This window comes from Hippocampus zosterae, chromosome 8 (genome assembly GCF_025434085.1).
Source record: "Hippocampus zosterae strain Florida chromosome 8, ASM2543408v3, whole genome shotgun sequence".
Lineage (NCBI taxonomy): Eukaryota > Metazoa > Chordata > Actinopteri > Syngnathiformes > Syngnathidae > Hippocampus > Hippocampus zosterae.
Window position 1 is genome coordinate 14,742,913 of NC_067458.1, and position 26,323 is coordinate 14,769,235.

At 44.0% G+C, this 26,323-nt stretch overlaps 1 protein-coding gene across 2 annotated transcripts in view; it reads right to left on the reverse strand.

Annotated features, from left to right (window-relative positions):
- The window catches only part of insrb (insulin receptor b), a 69,925-nt gene that overhangs the window by 16,671 nt on the left and 26,931 nt on the right, over positions 1-26,323 (reverse strand). For both annotated transcript variants that reach the window (XR_007963712.1, XM_052073973.1), the window contains exons 3-8: positions 8,250-8,458; positions 7,943-8,076; positions 1,705-1,844; positions 1,393-1,537; positions 1,100-1,314; positions 49-175 (exon numbers count right to left, since the gene is read on the reverse strand). Coding sequence is in view for 1 of the 2 variants with exons in the window: in XM_052073973.1 (XP_051929933.1) it covers positions 49-175; positions 1,100-1,314; positions 1,393-1,537; positions 1,705-1,844; positions 7,943-8,076; positions 8,250-8,458 (970 nt within the window). In the remaining variant the exon portion in view is untranslated. The remainder of the gene's footprint in view (positions 1-48; positions 176-1,099; positions 1,315-1,392; positions 1,538-1,704; positions 1,845-7,942; positions 8,077-8,249; positions 8,459-26,323) is intronic.

Consider the following 26,323-nt stretch of genomic DNA (forward strand, 5'->3'; position numbering starts at 1 on the left):
CAAGAAACACCTGTCCAAAAGCAAGACAAGTTTGAGTCAGATGCTTACGCTTCTTTGTAGAGAACCATGAACCCCAGCAAGTCTCTGAAATCTAACGGCCAAAAAGGCTCCCACTTCACTAAAATCTTGTTTGACGCCGCCTTGATGAATGTGAATTTCAGCAGCTTGGTTTCACCTGGGAAATAAAGCAGATGATCAGCATGTATCTTTCAACCCCCCTCCATCCCCAGGAAAAAAAATTACATGAATAAATAAACAAATTAAAAACAGGAGAGGTTTCTCTAATGTGTGTCCAAATCCAGATGGCTTAGAAGCTAGAGGCACATGCGCTACATCTGCAAACATTGGCGCACTCGATCCTTCACCACAAAAACAATGGAAATAACACTGTAAAATACAATGGTAATCATGTGGGGGCTCTATCGTCAAAATCACACTGGAAAAAAAAACAAACCACCCAGAAAGTGTCTCATTGAAGAACATTAAGTTTAGTGTCAAACCACATAAAGGCGATAAGCCCCCCCAAAAAACGTTTTCTACAGTCATGACAATGGAGATTTCGTAGAACTGCAAAGAGTTTTGACTTTTCGCAGTTCTACGAAATCTCTACGCAAAGTATTTGCCAGGGCAGTGCACAAATTGGTGGTAACTCCAATAGATGGATTTAAAATTTGTCCAAAACAACATCCTGGGTTCTTCCTTTGGCCAGTGCACAGCGAGGGATCCTCAGAGGTGAAAGTAAGTTATTTTCAACTAAAAAGGAAAACCTTCCCAGAGAATGACACGGCTGCTGTAGCACATATATGCCAATGTTTTCAAAAAGTGAATATGAAGCATGGAAAAGCACTTTGGACAAGACGTATAGTGCTTTTTTTTTTTTTACACCATAGGTGCACTCCATTTATCGTTTCATTTGACCATTTCAATATAACAAAATTTGATTTTTTTCCCCCCCACTGATGTCTTTTTCTCTAAAAATTTGTAACTCGTGAGAGTTGATTCGGTACTCGCTGTTTAAACGCGAAACAAACAACAAACCTGAGGTGTGAGTCGGGACTCTATTAACTAAGTTACGCTCACAGCGATCACATCAACTTACAGGAGGCTTGGTCTCCGTTGGTGCGCCCGGCAATGTCATTCTTTTGGTTGCGCTTGATGGTGCCCGTCACCCGCTCCATTTTGCTGATTTCAGACATGCACAGTTTAGAGTTATAGTGGAAGAAGGTGCGGCCACGCTGGATGGTCAGGTTGTGCTTGGACCAGTCCCACAGCTCACGCAGATTCTGGTTGTCCAGTGCATAGAAGGAATAGATGCTGAAAGAGATGGAGAGATGCTTTTGTCAGACACCACGAGAGAGGGAGAGGAAGAAGGAAAAGGGGAAGAAGACTCACTCTCCCTCAAGATGCTCCCCCCTGATGATGCGCAGTTTACGGAGGAATGAGAGGGACACGAGGGCGTAGGCTCTGCGAACCGTCAGGTAGCCTGTGATCTCCTCAATCTGACCCAAACTAGCCTCCAGCTCAGCAGCTATGTTATCTGTAGGGTAAAAAAAAAAAGACAGCGGAGTTAGCTACTGGGGTGAAAAATGATGAAGAGCAAGAAATGCACAGTTAAGACGGTGACTGAGCGAGAGAAGGCAGAGACGAAGACAAAAATCTGAGCGTCTCAAGGAGGCCCAGCAGGAGTTGTGCAAGCGTACTCACTCCCGCCTCGAATCTTGATGATCATGTTGCCGTGGAGAACGGTGCAACCTCTCAACGCCTGGGCCGAGGTGACCGAGTCAATGGTTTTATTCCCCACGCAAAGCTTGGGACAGAGACCTGCGCACGGCGAGCACGTCAACCTGCATGGAGCGAGAGGACCATCAATAAAAACATCAGCATCCTAATGAGAGCGGTGAGGGCGGCACTTGCTGACATGATACCGATCAAAACGGATCAATACAGACAAACAAGGACGTTTTATGCATTTATTCAAAAAGGGATTACTGCACTCGATTACATTTCAAAGCTGAGACACGACTGCAACGGAGGCAATGCTGGAGGTCAAAAGGAAGCCCAATTCCAAACGTTTGGGAATTTGGGATGCCAATGTGAGCTTTACCGTGATAGCGGGACATGGTGGCATTGTAACCAAGTTCAACAGTCGGGGGCTTTGTTCTTTTCTGGTGTGTGTGTGTGTGTGTGTGTGTGTGTGTGTGTGTGTGGTTTAGGACAAGAAGTTGCTTTGTTCAGGAAAAGGCTTTGATTGTGCTCTTCCTCTACTTTTTACAATACCTAATCAACTGAGAGCAGCGTAGCACCTCAGTGTGGCAGTTTGCCCAACAAAAGCAGGCCAAAAAACATACAATTCGGGATTCAACCAGAATGTTTCAGGTTAAAAAAAAAATATTGACGCAATGACGAAAACAAATTGCGCAAGTGTAGCTCTAAACAACAGCTTGACTGTTTTGGTTTTTTTTAAACTTCCGATCGTAAAATTGTGTTGAAATGTTAACCAATCGGACGTTGACCAACAATATTCTGCCATCTGAAGTTCCACTCTATTTTGCGATCCATTCACAACTTTAGATTTTTAAAACTAATCAATTTGCATACTCTTGCCAAGCTGCACTGTACTGCAGCTTTTTGGAAAAGGAGTCAAATGACTTTCAAGATGACTGGATTAGTGTTAATATTAATTTAATTATATGTATACTGTATGTGTGTGTATGTATGTCGCGCCTGAAGTAGACAAACAAGTGGCTGTATTTGAACACGGAAAGCAAAAACAAAAAACCACAAATGCTCAAGTGCGCAGACCGATTGGCCATGGAATGGGAGATGACAGAGCTCAATGCAGCAGGAATGTGTTGTGTTGTGCTGGTGTGCGTCGTTTCGCGAGCGGGCATGACACAGCACTTCCAACACAACAAGGCCTAGAGTGTTCCAACAAATTAAAAGCCCCTTTTACACTGCCTGTAAGAGAGGCCTTTTTCCGCCTTTTCACCGTGTCGCTGTTCTGTATATGCAGCAATGAGTGGGGGGGGGGGGGGAGACACATAGTCAACCTACCTATTTTTTGCCTTTATTTAAAGTACCTTAGCTGTAATGTCGACACCTGCATGAAAAGGTATTCCGCAAAGGGGTGACAAATGAAACTCTGACATCGTGACGCATCTTAATACCACTGTGTGAAGGAGCCGAGTTACAGCAATACCCCAATTTGCAAATCATGGGTCAGCAATGATGTGTGAATGAGTCTTAAATAATATGTAGTGGTACAGTCGTAGTGGTATTTCCCAAGAAGGGGGCACCATCTGTCTATATATTCTAATTGTGCAACTATACAATAAATATTTTCCATTTAAATTAATGCTTTCAAAGTGATGACATTTTGCAAGTGATTTTAATTGATCCCAGTGTCTGCCACAAATTAAAAGTATGGCCAAGAGGCCATATCTGGCCTGCTCTGTTCTTTATCCATTCCATCGAGCATTCAGAGTTGTATTAATACAAAACAGTTTGTTTCTGCTCTGGTTGTTTTTTTTGTGTTTTTGTCCAGATTACTTTATCAATAAAGATGAGTTGAGTTGATGCATTCATTGAGTTGTTACCCCCCTAAAATTTGGTCATTTAGTGAATGCTCACCAGAATTAGTATTTAGCGGTATTCATTTTGTATTTTCTTTCTTTGCGTATGTCATTTATTGATTGGCTAAATGATTTATTGTAAATTTTAAAAAATGCCAAAACAACAATATCTACATTTCCTGCATTTCCTGCAATGAATTGAGTAATTGGTTGACTGAATTATTAACAATTGACCTAAAAAATGGTTTGTCAAATAAATATTTCATTTCTTAAATTTAAATTTATTATAAATATAAATTTATTCTGAAAACTGTATTTTTTTCATCACATTTGTGAATGACCTGTCCCATGTTGTCCATTTGAAAACAAATAAGCAATTGTGGCCCTTAACCACAAATGTTGGGTCACCCTTGCCTTAACCTCTCAAGTCAAACAAGCCTTTGTTTTATTTGCACAATGCCGGATACAGGCGCAAGGCTCCTCATCCTCTGCGCATACATCATCACGTACGGCTGCAGACACAACAAAAAGTGAGACACCAGCTCCAGTCCCCAGAATACGTGAGCGGCCTTCTCACACTGCAGACGTGCGCTCCTGCACGTAATCACATATGCTCGCATGCGCTCGGAACGGAGGACTTCATAGTGCCGCCTTTCAGGAAACCCATTCACAAAAGCGAACCTCGTCCAGCGAGCGGCCCGGGCACACGCACGCACACACACGCACGCACGCTCGCACAACCGCATGGAGGATAACGTTTCATACACAAATGAGGCCTCTCAAAAGAAACATAATCCTGCTTTTTAATTCTGACTGAAGCCTTGACAGCCTTACCTCTGAAGGTCTGCCTCAGATCTCAAGCAAGAAGCCGTGCAGTATTGTAGAGTTTTGCTTCTCTCACCGTACTGACATCTCCAGTGGTGCCCACTGTTGTGATGAATGTTAACAACACTTCCAAAGCAGCTTCTTTGTTTGCTGGTTATGGCGAACAAAGAATGCTTGGGGGGAGTGGGGGGGGGGGGCTGTAAGACGCCACATGCATGAATTGCCATTTTATATTACCGGTACGTTTAAGCAAATGTTATTATGAGGCCCTCTGCCTGGGAAGCACACCCAAGAGACGGTAGAACACAAAATTCTTCGACCGTTCGACTCCCCTTGCTACCTGGGGCTCACGATGGAATGCAGTTGTGGATTTTTTCCGTCACAGCTGACTGGGTCAAACGGCCCATTACAGTTTCCTGAATATTCATCCTTAAATAAAGGAAAAATCCATCACTGAATATTCATTCATTCATCTTCCGAACCGCTTCATCCTCACGAGGGTCGCGGGGTGCAGGAGCCTATCCCAGCTGTCTTCGGGCAGTAGGCGGGGAACACCCCAAATTGGTAGCCAGCCAATCGCAGGGCACACAGAGGCGAACAACCATGCACACCCTCACTCACACCTAGGGACTATTTAGAGTGATCAATCCGCCTGCCATGCATGTTTTTGGAACGTGGGAGGAAACCGGAGTACCCGGAGAAAACCCACGCAGGCCCGGGGAGAACATGCAAACTCCACACAGGGAGGCCGGAGCTGGAATTTAACCTGGTACCTCTGCACTGTGAAGCCGACGTGCTAACCACTGGACTACCGGGCCGCCCATCACTGAATATATATACCCTATATAAGTGCTTCCGCTTTATGACTTATTATCGAATTGGGAAACACTCTGCAATGATGTCTACTAAACAACGGGAGGAGGCAAATCTCGCTTGTATTTTTGTGCCTTTTTTTGCCCCCTCTTCCACACGGAAAATCATATATTCAGCTCCTTCAGAAGTAACGCTCTAGTTGCAGCGTAGAAAGAGAGAACGTTTTGGCCCGTTGGAGTGAAAAACACAGACACACAGGCAGACAGCAGGCAGCTCTTAAAGGGCCAGTGTTTATCTGTCCGGTTGAACCCGGTGACTTGGGCAGCGGTGTCTGGTCGAAAAATCTGGAAGAGTGGATGCAGGTCTGGCAGAACCAGATGCGTCACACACCAACATGCTCTTTTTTTTTTTTCAACTGCACTGCTTCACTTGATTTGTCTTTCATCTATCTAACACCGTAGTAAAACTAAAGGGCGAGAGCAAACATGAAACGTTTTGTATTTCTCTCAACAAAAGAATAGTCGCAAGAGGAAAAAAGCAGGCAAGCGTTGAAAGCAGTCAACACAATTGTGGTTTCTCGGGAACTTTTGCCCAACATTAACATGTGTTCTACTGTCACGCCGGTCGGAGATAATTGCCAGTAGCCATATGGATGACAGTTGCTTTTGTTAAGTCACGTTTAATGTCATCCTTTTGGTTGGTTTCTACTTCCTATTTTCCTTCCGATTCCCGACTGTTAGCCAGAACCGCTGTTGACCAACTCCTTGTGCGGAAACGACTTTTATTGGCTACTTCCGTGACTGCTGTTGTGAATTTGGGGCCTCACTTGTTTGTGCTCTTCGACCCAAAAAACGCGGAGAGTGAGGATCGACGGCATTAAAGTTTAAGCATGTTTGATTGCATTGAACATGAAGATGTGTTCCAAACTTCATATGACGAGAATGTGAAAGTGTTCCAGTAAATATTGCCACCATCGAGCCATCCACTTTCTATAATCCTTCTTCTCTTGGATAATGTGCGTATGAGCATGCAAAATCACACACTGTCAAAGGAAGCCCCTATTGCGTCTGCCCGAGGGAGTAAGATTGACTCTTAATGCAACGTTCTTTTGGGGGAATCATAGAGAGAAAAGTCGCTCACTCTCATGCACACTTGGACACGATTCATGTTGAAAAAAAAAAAGCCATTATAGGAGGTTGAAATGTACTTAAATGAACTAAAAGCCCGGAGTGTGTTGTCTTTCTTTTTTTAAATTAAACAAGCAAAAAAATTTAGACCAACACACAACGCAGCGAACAAGGGTATAAATGCTTGCATCCAGGTAACGTTTTTAATTATTGAGCCACATGATGGAGATATCCTCGGGGCAACCTTCTCTTATTTGAACACAAATACAAAGCGCTGTCCTTTTAATTCCCTCTTCCATCTGTCCTCCTTCACCACACCCCACTAATGTCTCTGCACGAGCAAAAATTGCTTCTCTTCCCACGAAAGACTCATCTTGGCCTGCCACTTGCTAAACGCATGTCAGATTTTCCGAGCCACAAAGGGACAACAGGAGGACTTTACCCAATACATTTTAGGCTTCCTGTCCAAACCTGTGTGAATGTTTTGGAATAAGTCTCCTCTTTTAGTAACAGTTGGCCAATCTAAATATGAAATCCACTGATGTCCTCTCCGTGGTCTTTGATACATGCAGAAAACTCATGTCAGACTTTTTTTTTTCTTTTAACACTGTAGTTTTGCCTCTTTACCCACTTTTATCAAAGGAATGTACAGTCAACCGGATTGCATCTGCACTGCATATGCTGACGACAGCAATCGTCAACTCTGATTAAATCCAAAATAAGAGAGAAAAAAAAAATCCGTAATACATTTGCTTCACATGAAATAATCACACTTAAGCCGCCTAAGTGAACAAGTTCCAAGTCACTGAGTAATCTTTCAAACAGGAAATTAATCAGTTATTGGCAGCAAAATGAATCTGGCATTATAATGCAAGCCGGCTTCCAAAATAAGCAACGTTTGGCCAACGACTACAAATGTTTGCAAGAGGTAATTCGAAATCACTAGGTACTGTAGTTGGCGATAAGAGTTAATCGTTTTCGTAGCCGTGGTTATTTTCACAGTCAAGGGAGTTTCGGGAGCACATCCTCACATTAAAAACACAGTTCTTTCCTCTTGTCACTGTGACAAGATCTAATTTACGCAGATAAGTCATCCACAATCATGATTCTGTAGCCGAACCGGGTGTTAAGTAATGTACGTTAAAGGGCCATTTAGTGCGGCAATAGGCTGACGTTAAAGGTTGTAACCTTTCGGTTTTACGATCATATTAATACGCCAGTATGATGGACTCGGCCGCCCTCAGGTCAGAATGTCAAAACCCTGATTTATAAAACACCATAATCAATGGGATGATTCGAAAATACTAAACACTTTGCTTTTGTCATTTTGCTTTTTGTCACCACTAAATAAATACCTTTCAAATGATTTCGAGTAAATGTTCTACAAATACAGGAAAAGGAAAAAAAACAAAACCAAAATCCGCCTTCGTGTTGGATCAACTTCCAAATGTCATCACTGCTTGTGTGCGAGTGAGTGTGTTTGTTTACGCAGTGTTGCAGCAAGCCTGTGGAGACGGTATGACACTTGATGTGGGTGACTGATAGCAAGTGCCAGTCGCCACTATCAATAGTGTTGATGGTGGCATGTGCGTGCGTCAGACATACATGGAGGAGTTTATAGTGGTGTATCCAGAAGGACACTCAGGAATGCAGGCGCCGTTGTGGATGACGTATTCATGGCAACCAGACTCCCGGCCCTGGTTCAGTCTCTTGGTCTCCTTACACTGGTTGTGGAGTGCCTGAGAGAAGCGGCAGAGACAAAACAATTCTTCAAGACATGCATCTTTAACCCATTCACTCCCAAAGACGTTTTTAAACGTCTTTTCAGACTTGGTCCAGAATTGGCTGGTCCTAAATGAATTAAGGGGAGTCTTTAAAGGGCTACGTGGGTAATATCAGTGCCACAACACACCTGACAGAAGGAGAAGCTAACGCAGCGCCATCCCCGGAAGACGTAGTATCCAGCGGGGCACTTCTCCACACAGGTGTTGGCATGCTGCAGGTTCCTGCAGGCCACACAGCTGCTGGCGTTGCCTGGCTCCGAGCAGCTGCCCAAGCACTGGTCGTGGCAGCATTGGCCCCGGAGGTTACATGCGCCATGCTTACAGCGGTCCAGGCACACTAAAGAGAGGCAGAGGGGAGAAGGAAAAGAGGTGGTTAAGACCAGCTTGCACGTCGGTGGGCAATAAGAACCTTTCGTTCTGTATCTGCACTGCTACCAAAACATAATGGTGAAGCAAAAGGCTGAACATTCCGAGTGAGTTTGCCCAAATGAACACAAATGACAATTGAAGCGCACCCAACTCGACAAGCTTCAGCTGCAATTCGCACGCAGAAATGGAAGTGAATGAGCGCTGATTGTTCGCGGCCCCAGTGAGCAGCGCCACCGAGACAACTTTAATTGCCAAAGGGCTGAACATTATATGTCATTTGCTCGTGTCAAGTTTCATTTGACCTATCGGGAAACAACGTTTGGTCCGAGAGCCAGCGTGTCAATGTGATTGGATTAGCCTTCAGGTTCGACCGGTGCCCTGTAATGATCTAATAAACGGGCGGTTATTGCCTCATCTGTGGCCCAGTAGAGACTGATTACATCTCATACAAGCCACTGCCCTTTTGACCAAATGCACATGCTAACCTGCTGCGAACAAAACAGGCATCCATAATAAATCACCTAAAGGGAAGGGTTTACGAAGTTTATGTTGGACTCGGGTAACAAAACAGTAATCAAGAGATAAAGAAAAGTAAACTTGGCAAACTCTTGGATTTTTATTTATCAGCATTCATTTGTCATCCCCAGAGGATGCTTATTATTGATGTTTCAATACCTACCCTTTACCCTACTTTATATCACCAGCGGGGCTCGATACGACAACCAATTTGAGGGTCTAGGTATCTTCCTTTTTTCAACGGTACGCCAAAAAAAAAAAAAGGTCGGTCGGATCAGTGCGACCACCCATCCAACATGTTGCGAAAGCAATGCTGTATTTTTTTTTGATAGGCTGTACAAATCTGAACACAGATCAGGTTGTTTTGATTTGCTTGTTGTGATGTCACTTGTTACAGCTCCAAAAGGTGTTGTTGACACTTCTTATTCAATTTGAAAATTGATTGGCAGTATATTACCTTCTAAAGGCATTTCTGTCTCTCCGAATATTGCTTCCAAATGTTTAATATTTACTGCGCAATTTTTGTGGACAGAGCCTTGATTTATATACAATATATATAATCTATTTTTGCCAATATTGATCATAAAATCAGCTTCATAAAAAACATAAATGATCATTAAGTATCACTCATGATAGTTTCTGGGAAAACATTCTCAAAAAATGTGTTATCATAACACGTCTATGTGAGTGACTTACAAAAGTGGGTAATGCTACGGTGCTTACGATGAAAACAACAATTGCCAATTTCTTGAATGTTAAGTTAAGGCCAAAAATATCAGGAAAAAAAACACACACAACTAACTTTTTGTGGTGGTGCACCAAAGAAAAAGTTGGTACATTTTAGCAAGCCATACAAGTCATATAAATAGTGTCTACACCGCCAAGGTGGAATTCATTAAAAAAGGGAAGAAAGATGCAAGAAGAAACAAAGTTACCTGTAGATACCGGGACATAAACAGGCCCATTTAAAGCAGAAAGATTCTTGTGGTGTCCGAGACTTTTATCCAACGTTACAGTGTGTTTCGGTGTCTGTGAGTGAGCACGAGCAGACGCCGGAATGGCTGAGCAGACTGAGCAGCATTAGCTTCTGTTAAGACCTGTTTAGAGCCAGTTGTTAGTTTGATTTTGCTAAGTTTGTACTTCCTGTTTTTTTTCTTCTCAATTCTGCTTATGTGACTACTGTGGTTTATTTGAGTACTACCCGGAAGAATGGATTGTGGTTGACTTTCGAGGTTATGATTCATCCCATAGAATTTGAAACCATTTGAAACTATACGAACAAAAAGGTTGTTTGGGAAGAGCTGTAACACAGTAAATGAGCTATAGGAAAATGGTGGCACTCTTATGTTAGCCTCAGTGGGAGGCCAACTCATTGTCATGTGTCACATGAGCGCACATTGCCAAAGATACAGTCAGGACTACACCCCCCCCCCCCCCCGCCGCCACCCCACCCCACCCTCTTCCACAGCTCCGGGAGGCCTGCCTGTTGTGCTGCCTGTGCAAAAGCAAAGGACAGATGGGGTCAAGGCAGGGGAGAGAAACGCTTTAGAAGTAAAAAACAATGAGAAAATGAGTGACTGAAGAAAGGTAACCTAAGTTTAAAGCAGATTTTCTGAGCTACAAAAGACGCCACTTGCGCGAGGCCGAGGAAAATGCTGCGCCCTCCCCCCTCTCGACTGTCTGCAGCGTGTGTACATGCTGCGCTTGCCAGTCCGGCTCCAGTCAAGACTCCATGCCGGCGTACCGCTCGTGCCCTAGATCCACCCTCAGTCTTAGCCAATGTGTTTGCTGGATGGGGGAGGCAGCTATTCAATGGCCTCTTCCATGTCAGGCAAGAGAGCCGCCCAGAGTTAACCCTGGCCTTGCTGTGGCAGCAGACAGGGGGCAGCGGAGTCAACAAGCTTGAAAAAAACCCTGCTACTGATTCTACTTCAAGAGAATTTGAGCATGTACAAGTCTCCTGCTTTGCTTCAGATGCATAAATACAAGGTCGTGAAAAGTGTTGTTTACTCTGCACCGCGCTTTAAGAATAAGATTGACAGACTGCGCGGGGGATTTCTCGTGCTCTCCTAATTTATAATGGAGGCAGGGATGTGGCGTCACGAGTATAAGAGCGCCACACCAGTGACTCCTTCCGGCTCCACAAGCTGGTCGCTATGCCAAACATGCACCGATCAGCTCGCTCATTCATTGCGGGCCTCCTCCTCCTCCTCCGCCTCTGTTTTCCTCTTCTCTGCCACCGCCTCACCCTGCACCACTATCTATCGCTCTATCTGCCTGCCTGCCTTTCTAGGCCAGCCAACCCCTCCCACTTTCATTCATGCGCCTTGTTTTGTTTTTATGCTGGCTTGGATGGGGGATGGAGGGAAGAAGGCATGGATGGGCGAATGATTTCGCAACACAGAGGAGAGATTCCAAAAGAGCTTTATCACTAATTAAGGTAAACACAAACACACACACACACGTACGTAAATCTCGGTGTCCCGCACCAATTTGCCCGCCGCTTACACACGTGCAGTTCCAGTAGAGGGTTTTAAATGCAAAGCCTAATCAAAGGTTTGTTGTGTTTACCTTTCATCAGGCTCAAGGCAATAAAGAGCCCCGGCTGCTCAGTCAACAGGGAAGGAACCTGGGAAAGACCGGCGAGCCAATCGCGAGCGGCCACACACGGCAACACTTCCTGCTCTTCGCACATAAAAAACGCCCCTTTAATTGGCAGTGTTGTCTGCAGGCGAAGCGCCGGGAACAATAACAAACACGTTTTTTTGCCCCAGAGCCATTTACTCTGGAAAACACAAGCGCACACAGCCATCCGCACGCACGCTCACATGGCTGCTGGATTCACGTTTACTATATTTGGCCACAGTGGGAGTCCTAAGCTTCAAAAGCTTTGCTATAAATGCTTCGGAGACCTGATGTAAGACAGTCGCCTTGGAGAGTGCGGAGAGAGACGTAAGCGGTGTAAACAAAAACAACTAAGATTGACTGGTCAGAAGGGGATGGTATATCCCACATGTATTCCATAGAAGTGAAGCCAGGCTGCCACATAAAATGGCACGAGAAGAACCTCCTTTCTTGAATGTTCAACAACTAGCATTTAGTATTTAAAAAAATAAAAATAAAAAATTGGACCCACGCGCTACCTTTCTATGCCCAACACGTGTCAATCAGATGGCGTATTTGTCAGCGAGCTTACCCACTCTCTATGTATCATCTAGTTTATTGTCGCCAGACCAAATTGCCCGCACATTCCCTTCATCGAGAGCCTGACGACATTCAAAGGGTAGATCACAGCACATCCAAGCGTTTCTTTTCCCTGCGTAGCAGCCACTCCCTCTCAGGGTTATTGACACACAGATAAAGATGGCTATTATGCAAGCGACTTTCCAAACAAGGCAACCTAAGAGGTTCACATACGTGACAAAGTTCCAATCTGTTTGAGCAGTAAAGCGCATGAGAACATACTGTACGGGTCCATGTAGGAATTACAATGACAATTATATTTGTACAGGATTTTATGGTACGGCGTGTCCAAATCGACGTTTCTTTTCCAGTGAGCGCGTCAATGCGTCCTATCGGGTTGAAGAAACCGAGTCGTCTCGGCGACTGCTACTGGGAAAACAAAAGTTTTCTCTATCACAACAATCACAACCCAACAGCGAGGCAACCTGATCAAGGTCAAACTGGTATTATTATTACAAACACTCGAACAAATGTCTGTACAATCAGTGAAGGTAGAGGTTAAGTGAAAGCACGGACAAGGGATGGCACTTGCGGTAGAAAACAAAAAATTAAGAATTTCATCTCAGTCAGAAAATTGTGAATTTTATTAAAATCCTCAAGGAATAAAAATTACTTCTCTAGAATGGCCTTTTCTTTTATTTTTTGCATGTGAAGCCATAAGAGAAGGTGACCGGTGATGGCAAAGACGAAATGTGTAACCATGATCTTAAGGGGAATTGCAATTTAGCAGTGGCAAAAGGCACGAAAGAAGTGGCCGACGCCTCCATATCTGAACGGACTCGAGTTTAATAACTGGGGAAGAAAATGGAATGTACCCTCAGGTGTTAAGAGTTTATTGGTTTTATGCAAACAATAGTGAACTTCTTTTTACACTTGTATTACAGTCAGCCATGTTACTTTGCTTTTGTGTTAAATGTTGTAAACATGATTTAAATTTCAGTATTTCCTATGACGGTTAAAAACAAATCAGAGGGTGGGCAGTATCTCAGAATCGATTGCGTTCTTGGGAGGTTCCAATACGGCGAGTATTGCCACATCTATCTGACACAATTACACCCCCCACCAAAAAAAAACAACAACACTGCAGACAATATCAGGAAAAAAAGGAGTTTACATTAGAAATCTCATGGATATATTTAGAAATAAACAGTTGTGTTTAGTTTTTTTGCCCCACCTTTCACGTTTGGCACACAATTTGTCTGCATATCTCGATTCATGCCTAAACCTGCCAAGTTGTTAACTTTCCATCAACAGTAACGACTTACTTCGCAAGAAATACAAAGCATGCTCACGATACGGCTTGTGAGTATGCACGTGTACTTTGTCTCGTGGAAAGCAGCAAAAATGTGTTCTATCCAAGCTTGATGCACGCCAAATGTATCAACATGTGCAAGCACTCGATTTTACGTATTTCAAGAGGCGGGTCAGAAGGATCTGGTGGACAAAGTGCGTTTGTGATCAGCAACACTATCAAAGACAAGCATAGCATCACGCAGCGCTGCTTTTTGCTGGGCTTTGTCTGGGGTTTTTTTTCATTGATTTCCTTCTCTGCGTCTTCCTGCAAACTGGTCGGCCGCGCTGGCCCATCTTGTTACCATGGAGACGAGTCCAGACAGACTGTCTGCAGTAATTAGGTATGTTCTCTCAACAGACATTTTCTTGAGATTTCCCCCTCGTCATCATTTGTGTCCGATCCTCATGACTCGCCCTCGTCTTTTTTAAAAGCATCCCCAAGCCTCATCCCTAACTCATCTGGCGTGTTTCCTTCACGAGCATCCTCTCCTCCTCTTGACCAACCTCCCACCAACCCGCTCAGACGTAGTGTCTTGCCGCAGGTGACAAATCTGCTCTTCTGGAAAACCACAGCCACTAGATCTCATTACAGACACTAAGGATGGAGGTAAAATCGATGCGCTGCAATGATGGCCCTCCTCGCCACTCCCTTATTCTTCTCTCGCCTTGGCAGATTTGTCGTTACTGACCCGTCATCGTCATTTGTCCTTTGAAAACTCTGCCGCATGTGCACATCTTTTAAGGCTACTATCCACGTACATCTTGTCTCACACACTACACAAGAAAACAGGGGAGGGAAATTCACAACGCAGGGATGCAAAGTTTAACGGCCAACACTAACTCCTGCCGACCTTCGGCGCCGAAAGAAAGAGTCGCAGTTTGCTAAGTTTTGTAAAGAGTTACACCGATGCTCCCTTTCATTAAGTTAAACGCAGGATCTTGCGTGAAGGCGCTGATGAAGAAATTTGGACTGATCTCTGGGGTGTCAATCACACTGCAAAATTCTGGTCTGACAGAACCTGCAGTGCAGCGCTGAGTTGATCCGTTTTATACTCACAACATACCACCAAGTACGGAGCAGATTTACAGAGAACCTCGCGTGCACATGCATTTATGCGTATGCATTGAGCCGAGCAGGCGATGGGGAGAGACTAGAGCGTTGTGACCGTTGCGGGGTTGCAGAACGGAGGATGAAAAGCCTATGAATGTTCGATTATTCTAAAGAGAGCAAGAAAAAAAACTGATTCCGAAGCATTCTAGCCGACAGATTTCTCTCCTTCCTCGATCCGGCTCCTCTGGAAGGCTGTTAATTGCAAGAGGCAGCCGGGAAACTCGCCGTTCAGACACGGACAAGCAGGCGAGCCACATTTCCTTGACTTGTGTCTAAAAAAACAAAAAAAGTGCGGTATATATTTCACGTGCGTATGACGTGCGAAGCTCTTAGCATCATCGCAAACAACCGTCCCCGACGGGCACCACAGCAAAGCCCAAAAGCCAACAACAATCATGACTTCTCATGCATTGAATGTATTTCCAAAGGAAGGCTTTGGAAGTGTGACGATAAATTAAGAGTGCTGCATCCCAACTGTAACTCTAGGTTGTCAAAGATTTGAGCGCCATCTTTCCACCCGCGCAACCAACGGCCAAGCAAAACAGCGAAGCAGACATACCCAGGGTCTCCTGGGCCGGCTTGCAGGGGCTGATTGCGGAGAGTGTTAGTCACAAGAAAAACAAGCTATAATCTGATTTACGCTTAAACGTGTCAACTGGTTTGTGGGGAGAATTCTGGGTGATCTGGAAAAATCGGCAAAAGTCACGTGGCTTGGTTGCTCGACTTTTGATTGCTGCGGTTGAGGTGGACTCGAGACAAAGATCGGGAACAAACACTGTGCTGGTTCTTTTAAAAAAAGTACACGCATACAGCAAATGGTGATACAGTTGAACTCCAGGTCAAAATGGTGACGTGCCTTACAAAAATGAATGCTACAATATTCAAATATTGTTTTGTGGAATCGGAAACGCAAACACCGGCGGGTTCTCTTTGTTCTGAATTTGGCAGGACTGATGTGACTGCAGGATGCCGACTCGTGCCTTCCTGCCAGTGGGCCCCTTCGACAAGCCTTTTGTTGATCATGCTCATGCAACTTGTGCCGCTCTAAAACCTTTCCTAATTAAAATCTTAATTCCAATAACTGCCGGACTAAGGAGATTTGCCGCAAGCACAATATATGAACTGCCAATCCCGGGGAGTAAAATGAAGATGTTTGTTTCCTTTGCGCGGGATAAACAGCAATGCGGCACACACACACACACGCCTGCATTCGACGGATCTCTCTCTCTCTTCACCCCCCACCCACCCTCACCCAAGGGCACAATGATGCCTCTATGAAAGACAGACGGTCAGTGATGGCAAAGGAATGGAGGGCAGCGGTGCTTCACAAGTGAATACACTGATACTGTACGAGTGAGGTTGCAGAGGTGAGGGGGCTTGTGGGTAGGGAGAGGGTGAGGAGAGACTGAGGATGATAGACTAAGGACTGGCCCTGTAGCAGAGGTTAGAGGCCATGAAAGCAGTAATTGCACAGACCGGCCTTATCAATCCAATCTGTAGGCTCACCTCACAAGGCTTGCCATTCTCCTGCGGAGCCCTCTCTTGTCTTGCCAGTGTATAATAACCTGAGTTGCTGTTAAAAGGAAACCAGTGTCTTCTTTTCATCCTTCTCTGACTTGATGTTTTGTCCAAGTGGGTTAATAAAAATTAAAAACAGCCACACAGGCAAGCAAACACCCTGTGTGTCTGGTGGCGCCGAATGAGGCGCACTTTTATTGTGAACTCATTGAGAGGCAATCATGGATAATGTGGACTTTGCAGGCGGCCAGTAGCAGCAATCAGCCTCCGTGCCAGACTCGGGCACATGGCATCCCTCCAGGGGCCTGACTGAAAAATAAAAAAAACGCAGCTGAGGGATTTACACAGCGGGGCGGACTGCTGGAAGAGAAGTGTCCAACCACAGAGGAAAACCCGTTTGTACTGCTGCGTATGCATGTATGCACATACATAATACATGCGCAAAGGGGTACCGGGACAATAGACTAAGGAAGCTCATGCATTAGGAAAAGGGGGAAGAGGGTGTCAGGAGACCGAAGAGGTCCTGCTTATCCTTTGGGGCCCAGGTGGTGTCAACAGAGGCCCTCCAGCACGCAGAGAAGAAAAACTCGTTCATTGAAACACAGCAGCTGAAGGTAAAGGAGGAGCCTTGAGCCTCAAGGCAAGCTTTTCCTAACTGGGATGTTGCCATCAAAATAGAAATCTTTTTTTTTCTTTAACACCGTATTTTTCCTAAGAACATTAGAATAACGAAAATCGGAATTTTCACCAAGTGGTTTAGTGAAGTTCGCTTAGCCATGACGGCTATGGGGTATGTTGGCGGGAAGACAACAGCTGTGTCAGCAACGTAAAAAGGGCGACAATTAAACATACCAGGGCGAGAAATTAATTCTAGAAATAAAATAAACGCTACACGGTACCGTGGTGTATGCCCAGCAGTGATCATTTTACAGTTTACCCCCAGCGAGGCCCAGGGACTCGCTGATCAGAAAAGTATGAGTCCCATTATGCATTTAGAGAGTCCCAAATTTTGAATTCTGAAATGTTCTACTTATTCAATTGCAGATGATAACGCAAACACCAACAATATACATTAATAGGTTTATTTCTTATAAACGAATGTTGCAAAAATTTTCATAATTCAGGCATACAAGATGTGCTGAGAACTAGGTTCTTATTTCATCTCATGGTTCAGTCTTTGAGTTAAGAAATTCTCCTCTTTACTCTGCTTCCAATGATGCAAGGCTTTCTCAAAGTCAACTTATCATCGCCAAAAACTACCCAACTTTAGCTGCTTCCTCTGTGATATCTCCGCAATAAACTTTCGCATCGTTTTGACGTTACACAACTTGGCAATCGTCTGCTACCCACGAGGTGAAGGTCGATTTCGCCAATCTCGTCTCGTGAGAATGGAAACCTCGTCACGGGAGATTACTTAACACGAGATCAAAACAACAATGGCAGCGATGGTCAAACTGCGATCGTTGCTGAAAGAAAAGATTTACCGTAGTTTTTTTTGTTTTGTTTTGACTGAGAAATTTCCTTGCGTCCCAAAAACGCACATTATTTGGAACTGTGCGTCCTGCGGGAATATTATGCTTCTAGAACGCGGGAAGTAACCAGATGGCTGCACAGCTTTAAATCCTTCTTCCATTGTAAATCAAACAGTATTCTTCTTATGCCGCTTTGTTTTCTTCCCATAGTTCTTCCCGTAGCACAGAAGAAATGGCTGTTACCAAAGCATTCCAAAATGGTATTTGATAAGATTTAGGTCGGCGATTTTGCAATGGAAACGCAATAAAAAGGTTCCGTATGGAAAATAACCATACCGTAGTACGTTCTTGGAAAGTACACTTCAGGGTGTAAATGACAAGTACACGCCAGCGTGCTAAAAGACCAGGTATATTTATTTCATTTTTTCCCCATAGTTTTTTACCTGACAGAAAAGGTTGTTGCTGAGTTTTCGGTGCACAGCGAAGCACGCCGTCTGAGGTTGGCTTGTTGTGCCGCACCATTGTATCACGGACGTCATTCATCGCCACAATGCATTGAACAGCCGCAGGTAAACAGCCGTTGTGTGTGTGCATCTGTATAATCAGATTTGAAAAAGTCCAAATGAGGTTTAAATCGAATCAGTGTGGACAAGAGAAGCCGGGTGGCCCTGAGGGAGAGCAGTTAACAGGAGACGGTAAACAGGTATCGGTGCTGGACGCTATCAGCGGCCAAGGCGAACTCCTGATAGAGGGAAAGGTTACCGTGAGGCTCGTTGACATTTTTGAACATTACTGCTTTTGTTTTTCAAAGGTTGCACTTTCATACCAGCTCAAAGATCTTATTCATATTTGAGGTTGAAATAAAACGTGGCAGTTCCCTCAAGTGCGACTTGTACTAGCAAGGCGAGCATTCTACCAAATATTCACATGGAGTCAAGACTTTTAAGGTTGAATACCACTGTGGTCGCATTCAGACTAAGACCTCAGTCCAGATCACAAGACCTGGAGAATGAGAGGATTACCTGCACGTGTTATGATTTATTTTTTCTTTCCTTTAGCTATTTTGGAATTTTTTCTAAAAGAAGAAACAACAAAGAGTGTTAAGAGAAGAAAAATGTGAGACCACAATGAGATCAATGTGCAGCGAATGCCACGAGAACTAAGGGGGCATTCAGCGCAGTAAGGCTAGCATCACTACGTGCCTTGTCACTTTTTAAACATTTGTCATCTGCAACGTCTGTGACTTGTTCGTGAGAGGCCAGAAATGAAGGTGTCAGACTATCTGGGGTTCAAAGCTTGACAAAGGTTCATCAAATCTCTGACCGAAGGGCCGGACTGGGGGTGTGGTATGCAAATGTAGACGGGGGAGAGTTTTCATTGTAATTTGCATATGTAATCAATAAAAGTTTGACGAGAGCACAAGGATCTTGGAGTTCGATCTGCGGCGCAATCGCCATTGGTTGTTCTGGGAGATCGTGCTCCCGTCGACTGCAAAGACAATCTTCCCTGAGTCGAATCGTTTGTTTAAACTTTGTCCAGGTAAATCTCTTGACACACCCATAAGGATACTTGAGGGTTCATTTATTCTCACTTCCAATTTCATCACTTCAAATTTCCTTTTGCTGCCCCAAGCGCAAAAGCCTCTTTTCAACACGGCAGGCCTGATTGTTTTTGCACCTTTTGCCAAAGATGCCAGCAATTTTCTAAAGTGAACTTGGCAACACAGCCTTGGCTATTTGGGATCTTAGTCAAAGACTGCATTTTCAATCACGTGCAATCTGTTAAGAGCGAAAGCATAATTTATTCACCCGCTCTTTAGGATCTTAGTTAGTGAGGTTCATTGATTCGAATCTTTTACTAAACGGCAGTCAGTTTTGAGACGTGACGGAAAAGAGGGAATGTCAATAACTCAACTTGGTTTTTCTAGAAAATGTTTTATGATGGCAACAGCAAATTGTGAAAATTCTGGGGGGAAAATCTGGGGCTGCTTGATTGATTGTGTTTGGCTTTAGAGATTTCAAAATGGTGAATGAAGCGAGGTGGTTATACATTAATTTGATATTTTTTACCTTGATTGTAAATGTGTCAAAACTTTTAAAATTTCTGAGACGAGCGACGCTGTAGAGCAAATCTCAAGCAATTAAGCCTGAAAGAGGTGGTAGCAAATGGTCACTCGGGTAAGACAAGCGGATACGGCCATGCATTCAACCCAGTACTTTTCACTACAACTCCAAAAAGCGCCATTGGTCAATTCATCACAGTCTCTGGTCTATATTGTAGAATAGAGACTGGAGCATCTGTCTCAGTCTCCACATACTGTCCCACAGACGCTGCGCCGTATGGACTTTCATGAATACAGTAGCCGTTCTAGCAAAGGAACCTGGGAGTGGAGCGTGTCATCCATTTGCAATCTTGTCCAATTAATGGCTATTTATATTGAACATGGATTTTGTTTGGAACAATTAAACCCACCTGATAATGTTAAAACCCGTGAACCAAAGGACACCCCTGCGTCCCTGAGCTCCTGTTTACTCGCAAGACTTTGCAGCCAATTCGTTCAGTGGAATTGGCTGAAGGAACGCTCGTCTCCTTGCAGTATCTGCATGGATTGACTGACTAACACAGGCGGAAGACCAGAGAGGCACAAGCCGGCGTACCATCTGGAGGCTTACATTCTTATGAAGGACACGATTTGTTATCAGTGCCAGAGAGCGAATCCGTGAGTTCCCAAACGAATAGAATAAAATCATGTGCTGATGTGCTGATTTTAGCTCATTTATTTTCCCTGATTTGCTGGTATGATACTTTCAAAATGGTTGCTGGTGTAATAGGCTGACGCACTGGAACTGGTATCCGGATCGCATGCCTTTGGGCACACACAAAAAATATTACAGAAGTGGCTGATGTTATTCAGCTCATCAAAATCTTTATGAATGTTACATAATCACACAATGAATCGTGTAAGGCCACATATGTCCACACGTCTATGGGTAGCATGTCGTCGCTGTGCTGTTAAAAACATGCCTCCATTTTTTTTTTTTAACGTTAATGACATGTCTATGTTACGGATATTCCATGAATGTAAACATTTTAAAAAATGACAAATACGGATATACACGATTTTCACAGGACAGCGACGATATGTGTGTGTGTTTTTGTGGATATGGCCTCAGTCATGAGTGTAAATGATTTATGATCTCAATTGTTCCTCCATGATAGTATAAACCTCCATGGCGATAGTTGGCATTGTGCGCGCAGTAAGTGTGGTTGACAGGCCTAAAAACCATTTTTAGTTGCGACAATGCCATCACGAGGCTCGGCTCAGACCCTGGAGAGAGAGCAGGCATGATAAACATTAGCTTGGTTGGACGTCATCCTGCCTGGTGATGCACAGACGGACACACACACACACACACACACACACACTCGCACACGCACTTGTAAGAGAATAGCTCACTTAGCTCATAGCCTATTTAAGGGCTTCGCTTTGGTGCCATTCAGTGTCATCTCCGATCCATATTAGGAGACACAGACAAAACCCTTAGTTAGAATTGATTTCAACCACAGGTGTCAAAATTAATCGTCTAATCAACAATCGACTGATGATCAAATGAATCAACCACCGTTTTAATAACCGAGCAATCGTTTGCGACATTGTTGAACTTCACATTGTCCAAATCCTTAAAATCACCAGTTCCAAATATGAGACCATAGAGAAGGGTGGAGTGCTCTGTCCAAGATAGGGATGAGATCTTACCACAAGTGGAGGAGTTCACGAATCTCTGGGTCTTTTTCACGAGTGAGGGCAGGAGATCGACAGGCGGATCGGTGCAGCGACTGCTGGGATGCAGACTCTGTATCGGTCTGTCGTGGTGAGTTAAGAGCTCAGCGGGAGCTCTCGATTTACCGGTGGATCTCCATTCCGACCCTCACCTAAGGTCCATGAGCTGTGGGTCGTGACCGAAAGAACGACGCCCCGGATACAAGCGACCAAAATGTTTTTCCTTCCAAAGGGTCTCTGGTATCTCCTTCAGACATAAAGTGAGAAGCTTGGTTATCTGAGAGGGCCTCAGAATTTGACCCGCTGCTCCTCCACGTCGAAAAGGATGAGGTGGTTCGGGCATCTGCTTAGGATGCCTCTTGGACGCCTCCCTGCTGAAGTGTCTCACAAGCAGGAGGTCCCGAGGACTCGCTGGAGAGACTACGTCTCCGGGCTGGCCTGGAAACGCCTTGGGATTCCCCAGAAAGAGCTGGAAGAAGTGGCTGGGGAAAGGGAAGTAGGTGCTTCCCTGGTAAAGCTGCCGCCTCTGCGACCTGACCCCTGATAACCAGTAAATAATGGATGGATGGTTGGATGAAATGTTCATTGAATTACTGCTAACATGCTTCTGCTTAAATGAAGTCAGCATTCTGTTGCCCTTCACGTGTCATGGCTAAAAAACAGCTGATCTTCCTTCAGCAATATCAAGATACGATATTGATGATGACATACTGTTATCATGAGCAAAGTAGTGCATGATTTATTGTAGGATTGCTGTAAATCATATTCAATCATTTGCAATGTCCCATATTGTTCCACTTACTAATGTTGAGATTGTGTTATGTTCAGGTGATTAATGAACAAAATATAGAAGACTCAAAAGTTACAATCAGAAATTTACACATGAAAAGTGTGCATTCAGCAAACACAATAGCTGCAAGTCACACTTTTTTGCCATCAAGCACGGGTGATGTGGACAAATAGGTTGCGACCAATCAAGTGGATTGGAGCTCCATGCGCACCAATCACAGGAAGCCAGGGCAAATGCAGCCATCTTTAGTAACAGGAGCCAGGGCTGACAAGTTTGGTCTATCATTTTGAGGCCCAGAAATTCCTGCATGTCTGCATACCACAGTATGCAAGGGGGAGGAACAGGGGGGAGAAAGAGTTGGAGAGACAACGAGAGAGAGCACAAAAGCGGAGGGACAGATTGGGGGAGAGGGGGGGGATGCACGAAAAAGGGAGGATCTTTCCCAGAGGGCAGAGCAACGGGGAAGAGAATCGGAGACCGAAAAAGAAAGACAATGACAGGCATTTCTTCCAATTTTTCATCTTCCCGTTTGTGTGACCCGTTTTTCCAGACGACTGGACAGCTAGACTTCCCGACTTTGTTGGGACGATAATGAGCAGCACCACCTCCTCATAAGGGCAATGGAACGTCAAGCAGTACCGGGAAAAGTTACCGTGCTACAAAAGTAGATCGAGACGGCAGTGGAACTACAACAGCCATTTTTACTGCAGTCTTATAACTCACCGCTTGCATTTACAAAAGTATCTATCATTGCACCTTTTATATTTGTCTTCCAACTTGTTGTCGCAAACAGCAGCCAGTAGAATTGATATAATTTATGACTTTACATTAGTTTTCAGTAATGGGAGCACTTTGGCAGAGAGAGCAAGTGCTCTAAACGCGTGACTGGCTGCCTGTGCAAACCACTCAAGCAATGGTCTACATTCACAATATATGCAGTCGAATCCCGAACTTCCGAAAATGATGAAGTGGGTCCTCCTTAACTCATTCAGTACCAGCCAATTCTGGAACAAGTCTGAAAAGACGTTTAAAAACTTCTATGGGAGTGAATGAGTTAAGAGGAAGCTCTATCGAAAAGGATGCACATGGAGAGGATGTTTTTATAACATGCACGGTGGTAAAATCAGGCGTGTTTTGTGTGTTCATATATTGCTGCATAAATATGATTTGATGCTTTCTTCATTGGTTATCAGCGGGTTCAGCTATGAAGGAAGACATTATTTCTTCCAGGCTGTCCAACTACACGCACGCACACACGCACACACGCAACAAAAGGAAAGGTCCCGCTCTCCTTGGAACTCGCCTCAGCATCTGTGCCTCCCACCAACCGCATCCCAAAACGTACATTATGTCACAAATAAGGCCTTAACTGAAAACAGAAATTCTGGAGTGTTTCATTACAGCCACAAGTAAATTACTCCGTGTACTGCGAATTCTTGGACATGAAGCATATTCTGCGTAGGGCTGAGCTTCCCGCTAAGTGCTAAGGGAGTCAAACGTGTTCAACGGTTCAAGGAAAAGAAGCATTTCTTGGACAAACGCTTCAGCGAAACGAGGTCGGTCTGGAGAGAAAAGTGTGGAGAAAAAAAAGAAAAGAAAAACACGTAGGCTTGGATGGAACTTCAAGGAAGGCGAGGTCACATAAGGATTCAGCTGAGGAAAATCTCATTTAGAAATGTCGATTTCCGGCGCCGACTTTTGAGGGCTCTCTGAATGCCGATGTGTTTGGTGGATTTGGGTCGAAGCCGCCTTGGATGTTATTGCGTTAGATCCGTGCCACAATTCCGCGCAGTAATGGCAAATTTTAAGCACAAAAGCATGCTTTTTGTGCCCAAAAATTGTTTGTGTTGAGCTTGACAAGTTTGACAAATGAATGCTTTTTGTTTTACTAATCACATTTATTATTCAAAAATGTTTTGGTCTTATACTGTAGGTTAGACCGACGATAAAATCAAGTCAAATGAACCATGAATTAATATGAGCGACTGCTTGTTTCCTTCAGTCAGCGTTAATTTAGACTTGCAAGTCTTTTAGGCGTTCGCCATTCACGACAACAAAATTTCAAGTTCAATCAGCCTGCCATGCATGTTTTTATAATGTGGGAGGAAACTGGAGTACCTGTAGAAAACCCACGCAGGCACGGGCAGAACGTGCAAACTCAACAAAGGAAGGCCGCAGCCCATGACCTCTGCACTGTGAGGTCGACTCGCTAACCACTGGACCAGCCAGCCACCCGAAACTAGAAACTCGTTGACCAAATATCATCCTGAGGTATTGTCCACACAACCGTGCTAAAATTTTACAATTACGTGCATGTATTTATGGCACAATTCAACTGCCATATGGTGGCCATTCTCAACAGAACCACTGTGCAAAACAACAACAAAAAAACAGGACAAATATTTGGGAAAACAATCGTGTTTTTGTCACATGATCTGTTGGATGAGCAAACGAACAAAGGAGAACTAGCCACTTCAAATGATTTCACAACATGGGGGAAACCCGGCTTTCCCATGAAGATGATGTAACTGATATCTTGAGAATTTTAGAAGTCCAAATATCCCAGCAACACCCTTCAGCTGAGCTGCCGGACAACAGTGAATCTGTGTGTGCAATGCAAAGAATTTGATGAAGAATACGCCTCACGTATTCCAAATAGAGAACAGACCAGTCAGTTTGGTTGTGATCACATAGGTATGAACCTCGCCTATCCTGCTAGAGGGGAAGCACAGTGAATTCTGCCATTAGGAAAAACTCTTTTCATTGTCAACATACTGTAGGTACACAAAAAAATGAAAGCATAAAAAATTGGAATTGTGATACTTTTGGTGTGACAATGTTTGACTAGAGCAAAGGCGACCGTGTGTTTCTGGGCGTGAGCTGTGACCAATAGGTGCACGACAGTGAGCATAATTTTTTTTTTTTTTGGTGTTCATTTTAGAGGTGCAACTTATCAGTTCTCAAATTATTTGAGTATTATTTTAAATAGCCTATTATTTGTTGAGAGACCTTGTTTGATTGTAAATTGTTCAAATCCTCAGAATGTCTTTTTTACGATTCTCATTTCCGGTGTCCGCCATGAAAGCAGACTTTTTATGTTTGTGTTAAATCGAAATCAAACATTTGCAAACATTTCTTTGAAAAACAATTGTCAACATGTTTGCCTATTTTCTGACGCTACGGATCAAATCCCAATCAATAATCATATACATCATAAATACAATTTTTATTTTAAAACCAAAATTGTGTTTTCTCCACTATTAATTTGAACTTCTGCCTTGTTTTTGAAAAGAGGAATGAACATGAAGATATTCTCTGTCCAATTCATTGATTAGTCACCAAAAGAAACAATGGACAAATCAATCATTAAAATACTCACTACCCAGCGTTCAATAAACGGCTGAAACGTGTGTCAGCAACTGTGACTCTCCTTTCCTCCATCGATGGCTTGACAATAAGTACAGTGATACCTTGATTTCAACTAAGTCACTGCACTGCGAGCTGTGCCCTTGTTTGCTTTGTATTCTGAGTCAAAACGCGAGTTACGAACCATCCTCAGGTACGCCGCCGCTTGTGTGAAGGGGGAATTTTTTTTTAAAAAAGTTAGAGAAACAGTTGTGATGCACTTAAACTAAAGTGCCAAACTGACCGAGCACACAAATACAAAATGAAAACACAAAAAGTGTGCAGCTGCCACTCAGACTGATCTAACACTGTTGTCGATTAATTAATTAATCGAATATAATTGGTTGTACTTTGCTGGTTATATTGCGGTGCTCTTGTCCAGTCCATACGTTACACGATATTGTGCTGGTGTAAAATCAAGCTATTTACATAGCTCCCGCCGCTATGTAAACAAAGCCGAGATGCAAGGCGGCGTACGCAAAAGGCAGCTCAGGGATTGGCATTCCAAACTTTACTTAAGCGAGCTGATATGAATTGTTCCGCTCGGTGCCTTGGTTGTCAAGTCCTAAGCGGCAGTGGAATGAATGGAAGAATCGAATCATTCCATGAGAGATTAGTACAATAGTTTTTGGGAATGAGCCAGTACTCACGTAGATGTTGCACGTGTCCCACGTGTAATATGAAGAAAAATCATTGCAGGCCAA